This window comes from Atta cephalotes (genome assembly GCF_000143395.1).
Source record: "Atta cephalotes unplaced genomic scaffold scaffold00038, whole genome shotgun sequence".
NCBI lineage: Eukaryota > Metazoa > Arthropoda > Insecta > Hymenoptera > Formicidae > Atta > Atta cephalotes.
In genome coordinates, this window is record NW_012130102.1 from 784,287 (window position 1) to 792,166 (window position 7,880).

Below are 7,880 nucleotides of genomic sequence, written 5' to 3' on the forward strand. Positions count from 1 at the left end.
GTGGATTTCTTTTTACTACACCTAATATATATAAGTATACTGATTATTTTAAAAGTAACGATAAATCTTTCGCACATGGATAGAATGAACTAAACTGAGAAGAAAAGTCCTCTACTAAATTCTTCTTTGCAATTTTCATAATAATTAATAAGATATTAAATGCTAAAAATTAACGAAAAATAATTTTTTTACTCAAATAGTTTTTAACAAAAAAAACTTATGCACTTTTTATACACACATGTCATGTATCTATATGATAAAACGATAAAAATAAAAAATTATATTCGTCACCATCTCAAAAATGTATTTGTATTACCATTGACGTTACAAATAAGGAAATGTACAGTGTTACTGAAAGAAAAAGTAATTAAGGTAAATATAATAAATAAATGTTCCAGTGAACAGACACGTACCTGTGTCCGGACATTTACACAAAATTTATTATTATTAATTTCAAATGCTTTTTTTCATTACTGTATTACAATTTAATTGCATTTAAAGATTAGTTAAATTAGTTAAATTACAATATGTTAAATAACAATAATTACGTTTTAAAAAACGTAAATTAAACATAATATTAATTTAAATAAAGTATTGTATAACTGTCCGGGTATAGGTACTGTCCGGTCCCCGTGGCTGGACAGATACCTATGTCCAGACATTTACACAACACTTTATTTTAATTAATATTAGTCTCAAATGCTTTTTACTTTAAAGATCAATTTGAATTAGTTGTTTTTTGAATTAGTTATTCATTAAACATCTATTTATATTAATATTTCCCGTCAGCATACTAATTTTCTAATTGTAGTCGGACACTAGGACAATTACATCTCAGCGTCCAACCGGTTACTGGTACATTGACGCATTCTATTATTTTTAAATATTTTAATTAACAATTGTTATAAATGGATTCAAATAATTTTTCCTTGTTTTAAAGGTGTCTTGAGTTTTCAAACGAATATTTATATTAAATACAAATGTATTCAAATATATATCAAAAACTTTTCTAATATTATAAATTGTATTATTTATGACAACCTACGCTTAAACGCATTCGGTTAGACATTGGGACATTTACTTTATACCGATAAAGATATTATATTACCGAAAAGATATTATTATAACTCGTTATTTAATGGTAGACAGAATATGTCACTCCTTTTGCATGTCAACATGTAATTACATATTTAATATGTAAATCGTTAAAATGTTTTGAATTATTCTTTTTACATATACATTGATTCAGAAACGGTAATAAATATTTCAAGTAAACATCATTATAATCAATCTATTGTTCTAAACTTTAAACGACATCAAATTGAACTCGTACCCAGTATTTAATATTGATTTTGCGTCATTTAATTACGATCCTAATCGATTTTGCTTAATGAAATATTTATTTAGAGTGATGATTCGAAAAACAAGTCGAACAAGTTGACGAAGCTACCCAGATAGCCAAATCTGTAAAAAGCAGATTTTTTTTAAATATCTGCTTTCTTTTAACACTTTAACACTTTATGTTAACAAAATAACAACAAAATTAGATGTACATAATACTGTTGATAGAAAAAAACGTAACAGAATTTATAAGCATCACATAATGTCGACAGGAGTTGCTCAGTTTCTAACAACAATTTGCCTTCAAATTATATTGACAGGCGATGATAACAAAAAACAAGTCTAACGCAATTGATGGCAGACTGCCATCATTTTTTGCTCAAACCTGCTGACAGTAGTACCTCTGATAGAAGATCTGGCAGAAATTTTGCTATCTGAGTATACTTCTAAGAATTTATGTCTCAGAAATCAGATCAAATCCTACAGCAGGCTGCTAACAAAAAATTAAACATGTCTTTATTTTCAGGAATAATTGTTTTTAAATAAATTTATGTGTAAAAATCAAAAACTGAAGCATGATTTTATTTAATATAATCGATAAGCGGGAATTTATTTGACAATCTAAAAAATTTGAATCAAAAATAATGTACTTCAAAATTAAAATGATAAAAAAATAAACAAAACATATATTTGTATAAATATATCTTTGTATAAATATATGTTTTATTAGACAATCCGGAATTACCAAAACGTATTGGAATAATTAACAACATGGAAAAATTTGATGCGGATTTTTTTTGGATTATCTTACGAGCATGCACACACACTCACATGTGAAGCGAGAATGTTATTGGAGCATTCTTATGAAGCAATTATCGATGCAGGAATAAATCCAAAGCAATTACGAGGAAAAAATACTGCTGTTGTTATAGCGGTATCTTATATCGAAGCACAAGAAAAATTTTTATACCAAGATTTTCAGGTAAAAAAGATTATTATTATATACATAGCAAATTAATAAGAATTTGAGGTTCTATACCTGGTGACAATTTTTCTCATAATTTTTATACGAATTGGAACATTTTTCAGAAATACTCAGAAATATTTTGAAAGCTAAATTTTCTTTCAGAATTTTTTATACAAGTGAATTCTGAAATATTTTGAAATTTCTCATCCCATATATATAAAAATATTTTAAACTTTTTTAGATTTTATAACATATCGTCAGAAATTATACAAAAAATTTTAAAAATCTTATGATATTTTATAATTAACATATATGAAAAATTCTGAAAAAAGATGTAGATTTTCTAAAAAATGTTCCAGTTCATATAAAAAAATGTGAGAAAGTTATTAAATTATATAGAAATTCTGAAAAATTATATGAAAAAAATCTAAGAAAAGTTTTCACCAGAGTAGTGAAATAAATCAATTACATAAAGATGCCTTAAGAGTCAAAACACAAAATGTTGATGTATATAAAATTACTTTATTCAATTAATCAATGCCATCTAAGTTAATTTAACAAATGTTTCGATCTCTGCTTGAGATCCTTTTCAATATGAAATTAAATAATCCAATAATTTAAGACTAAATGTTTCACTTATCTTCGTCTTTTCTAATCTCTAGAAAAAAATGAAGAGCAAGTTGTGTAAGAGTGCACTATTCAACGTCACATCATCAAGCTTCCAGATTGATTAAATAAATAAATTTTATGTCACAAGAAAGGAATAAAAGATAAAGATTACAACTTACATGTTATTCGTATTTGCGTATTACAAGTCATTTGACAATGTCTGTTACGAAAACATACCGCGAAGGCATGAAAAGAAAATATTGAAGAGAGGAAAATATTAATTTTTGTTAAGCATATCGGAATAAACCGAGTTCTAAAAATTCTATGTCCGTTTATAAATTCAAGCTATTTGTTTGTTTGCGTATAAAAATTATTTCCGAGATAGTCGTTTGTTTAAAATTTTCTCTTCGTGTAAGATTTTTATATTCTCAATAGAATTCATGAGAACATTCCAGGCTCCGTGATTATTAAACTTTGAATTGTATTCCAATTAATATAGTTTTTATGTTCGCTAATTCTCGCTTTTAGGGTTATACCCTCATAATGACGCGTCACAATCACCACATTGTATTTTATGAATCACGTTCGTGTGAGACGTTAATGGTAATGTCTATGAGGTCTTGTCTAGGAGGATTTTGATGAAATTACTTAATTCATTTATCTCCCTATATGCCATGCTTGCAATTCTTAAAAAAAATTCTTGATTTTATCTGAAATGTCAGAACGAAACTCTGAAAAAAATTCTTTTTTTATTCTTTTTATTTGTATTTATTTATTTGTATTTTCTTTATTGTCATTGTTGCTAGTCTGTTTATTTAGTAAATCGAATTTCTTGTATAGTCTATTCTTGATGATGGAAAAAATTAATTTGAATGGATAACTATTTTTTAAAAGGATTCTGACAATTATGATAATAAATTAATTATATTATTAATCAATATTCTTAGTTTGAAATATAGAATGCGACAAAAAAAGAGCCCTATCAACTAAACACAATAACTTCTACCTTCTGGCTTAAAAGATGTCGTGAAAAGTAATTAAGATAAACCAGAAAAAGGCTTGTGAAACCAATCATATGTGAGAAAGTTCCTCTCCTTAATCAACATTGTATCTAAAAAGTTTAGCCGGTCGCCACCTTCTTCAATCGTAAACTGTAATCGTGGATGGCATCCATGGATGGTATGTAAACTGAAGACAAAGTCCATTGATCACAAAGTTCACCAATGTATTTTTTATTCATTGCAAATGCAATATCGTCTACAGAACGTATATAAAATGACGGTACAACTGCCAATTTATCAAAAGAAAGAGTCCATGTCTAATACTATCAAAAACTATAAATTATGATGTGACGTTGAAACGTGAAGCACTTGGCTCTGATTCTGCACATAAACATATTGTCTTTGCGTTTACATACAAAGTGAAACATTTGTCTTAAATTATTGGATTATTTAATTTCACATTAAAAAAGATTTCAAGCAGAAATCGAAATGTCTGTCAAGTTAGCGTCAATCAAATTAACAAACTGAATAAATAACGAATACTATGAGAATTTAAAAAACCATCATTGGTGTATAAAAAACGTCAAAAGTATTATGATAGATTACAATAAGATAGGAATATTTGAATACTTCTGTCAACAGATTAATTATGTTCCTCGATAGTTTTGCCATTCCTCGATTGAAATTGAGAATCAGTTTGTCAAAGATTTGTATCAACGACATGGCAATTAGTTACGAGTATTTTAGACATTGTTAATTTATATAAAACTGTAATCAATACTTTCACTCAGAGATCCGATTAAGTGCAGTAAAATTAGATTTTGACTGTTACTCGTTTAAAAATTAATTCATTTTTTAAATTTTCATTGTACTCGTTATCTATTAACAATTTCTTGATTTAAGATTGTACGATTTTGCGTTTTAACTGAAGAAGACTTTATCAGCCGAAATTTTTGTTAATTATATTAATTTAAAGTTAATTTAATTATGAATCGAAATAAGCCATGACAATTTTAAGAAAATATACGAACAATTCTATTCTAATTACATACACACACACACACACACACACACACACATATGTGTGTGTGTATATACTCACATAAATATAATAATATTGATTACTGAATTTATTATTTATGCAAAAATTGTAATCGGTAATGTTCTGCAATTAGTTAAGTGGTGCGAATCTCATTGGATGTAGTAAATCTACAACAGCAAATGTAATTTCCTATTACTTGGATCTAAAAGGACCATCTTATACCGTCGATTCTGCATGCAGTTCTAGTCTTTCCGCCATGGCTATTGGTTACGAATGTATTATGTCGGGCAAATGCGAAGACGCAATAATTGGAACGGCACATTTATGTATTCATCCCATTGTAAACATGCAATTCGCTCGAATGGGTATTTTTATTATAAATTATTACTTGGTTTTTTTTAATAAAAAATTAGTCTAATAATATATAATGTGAAATTTGAAGTACTTTTCTTTCATTTATAAAAAGTATAAGTAAACGTCAATCGATTGTGTAACATCGACAGAAGCATTGAAATAAAATATTTGCCAATTTGTCAAATTGAATATTACTTTATCATATTAAAATTGATAAATATTTAATTTTTTTAGTTATTCGATTATATATTAAAATAATTTCCTAAAATCCATTTTACATTAAACACATTATGTAAGTTAATACACTAAATGCATACTATATTTTGTATCTTTTAGGAACTTTGTCCCCCACTGGTTACTGCAGTCCGTTTGATATTGCCGCAGACGGTTATACGCGTAGCGAAACGGTGGCAATGGTATATCTTCAAAAGGCAAAAAATGCGAAAAGGATTTATGCTACATGTCCATATATTAAATTAAATAGCGATGGTTATAAAAAAGAAGGAATAACATACCCATCAATTCTTATGCAAAGTACTTTACTAACGGAATTTTACAAGGAGTGCGGAATACCGATGTCTTGCTTGGATTACGTTGAAACACACGGTACCGCTACCAAAATTGGCGATCCTCAGGAACTCTCTGCTATCTATAACAGTTTATGTAAAAATAGAAAAACTCCATTAATGATCGGCTCAGTAAAATCCAACATCGGTCATGCTGAAGCTGCGAGTGGTTTAACTCAGATCGCTAAGGTAAAATATGCAGTTTCCGGTTTTAACTCATTATTACAAAATTTGCTTTTATTTTTTGTACACGCATTTATAGTTACACGCATATACATATATATATGCACGTAAACAGAAAAAATATTATTCTTATAAATTATTCAAATTCAGATATTTGAATACAAAGGTTTATGCTTTCATTAAATTCGATTGGCTAAAACTAACATAATAATACCTTTAATGTATGGCTAGTCAATATTTAACAAATTAATTCAAATTACATCAAAACTGTTATTAATTATTATAGGTAATAATAGCATTCGAAACCGGCTTTGTTCCACCAAATATCCATTACACATCTCCAAGAAAAGATATAGATGCCTTATTAAATGGAAGCATTCATGTCATCCAAGAACCAATGCCAATTACAAATGGTTATATAGGAATAAATTCTTTCGGTTTTGGAGGAGCCAACGCTCATATGTTACTAAAGTGGAATCTTAAACAAAAAGTTAATGGAAAATCGAATGATAATTTGCCCAGACTTGTAACATTATCTGGACGCACTGAAGAATCAGTAAAATTGTTTATAAATGATGTAAGTAGACTTAGAAAATAAATAATAAAAGACTCTTGAGGTTTAAAACAATGAAAAAATTAAGGGACGTAGAAAAGTCAATGGTTCACGATTAAAATGAGAGTAAATAAATATAATTATATTATAATGTAAGACACATTTGACTGTCATAATGCGCGCATGCATAGTTAAATATTTCATTATTTCGTTCCATCAATAATTTAATTATCTGACTGGTACTATACATTTATTTATTATAATGTTGAATATTGGACGATTTCTTTACGAAAAGATATCCATGATCACAGGTGAGTGATTTTATTGAGACGAAATTGTTGCATGTTTCATTTGACAATATTAAAATTTTCTTAATCTCCTTCTTCTAGAACATCGGAAATAAATTTCAATACTCGATCTTTTAACAGATTGGCAATGATTTCACGATGTCTTATAGAAATAGTCACTTGGTCTCAAATTTACGAATTGCTATTTATCTGAAAAGGGCACGATAAAGATGACGAAACATATAATAATATGTATAATTTATATCTAATTTTTATATTTTACATTATAATATATTTATATTTATTTACTCTAATTTTAATCGTGAACCATTGATTCTTATAATTTCTTCATTGATATTAATAGATATTTGCTATTTCGATTTTAAACAATTATAGGTATTATGTCGTAATTCCTATTCAAGAAATATATCGTTATAGATTGCTAATCGTCCGATAGATGTAGAGTATATCCGTTTATTATATGACGTTTATGCAGACGATATAGATGGTCACCCATGGAGGGGATACACTATATTGAATACTTCGCAACAAATTTTAGTAAAGGAAATTCAAAAGTGTAATAGCATGAAAAGACCCCTCTGCTTTGTATTTTCAATTTTAGGTTCACAATGGCCAAGAATGGGTATATATTTAATATTCTATAATTTATTTATAAGAGGATTTAAATGATAAAATACTCTCTAAATCTTGTGGAAATATTCTAAAATCTCACTCGAAGAGATCGAAAATTGAGTCAATCTTGAATAAAAATGTGAAAATACCACTCTTGTTCAAGATTTTCTCTCTTTTTAGAATTACAGATTTAGAATTAGATACAATCTTTTGAAATGGAATTCACTCCAAAGAAATAAAATCTCAATCCTTTTTTTGAAGTGAAATACCAGGATAGATGGAACTTCATTCTTTTTTCAAGACTGATTCAATTTTCAATCTCTTCGAGTGAGATTTCACTTCAT

At 27.5% G+C, this 7,880-nt stretch overlaps 1 protein-coding gene across 1 annotated transcript in view; it reads left to right on the top strand.

The window, feature by feature from the left end:
* Positions 1–2,185: 2,185 nt before the first annotated feature.
* The window catches only part of LOC105621942 (fatty acid synthase-like), a 13,338-nt gene continuing 7,643 nt past the window's right edge, over positions 2,186–7,880 (top strand). Inside the window, exons 1-5 of the mRNA XM_012203378.1 lie at positions 2,186–2,323; positions 3,446–3,520; positions 5,094–5,325; positions 5,651–6,081; positions 6,350–6,640. Of these exons, the coding sequence (XP_012058768.1) occupies positions 2,186–2,323; positions 3,446–3,520; positions 5,094–5,325; positions 5,651–6,081; positions 6,350–6,640 (1,167 nt within the window). The remainder of the gene's footprint in view (positions 2,324–3,445; positions 3,521–5,093; positions 5,326–5,650; positions 6,082–6,349; positions 6,641–7,880) is intronic.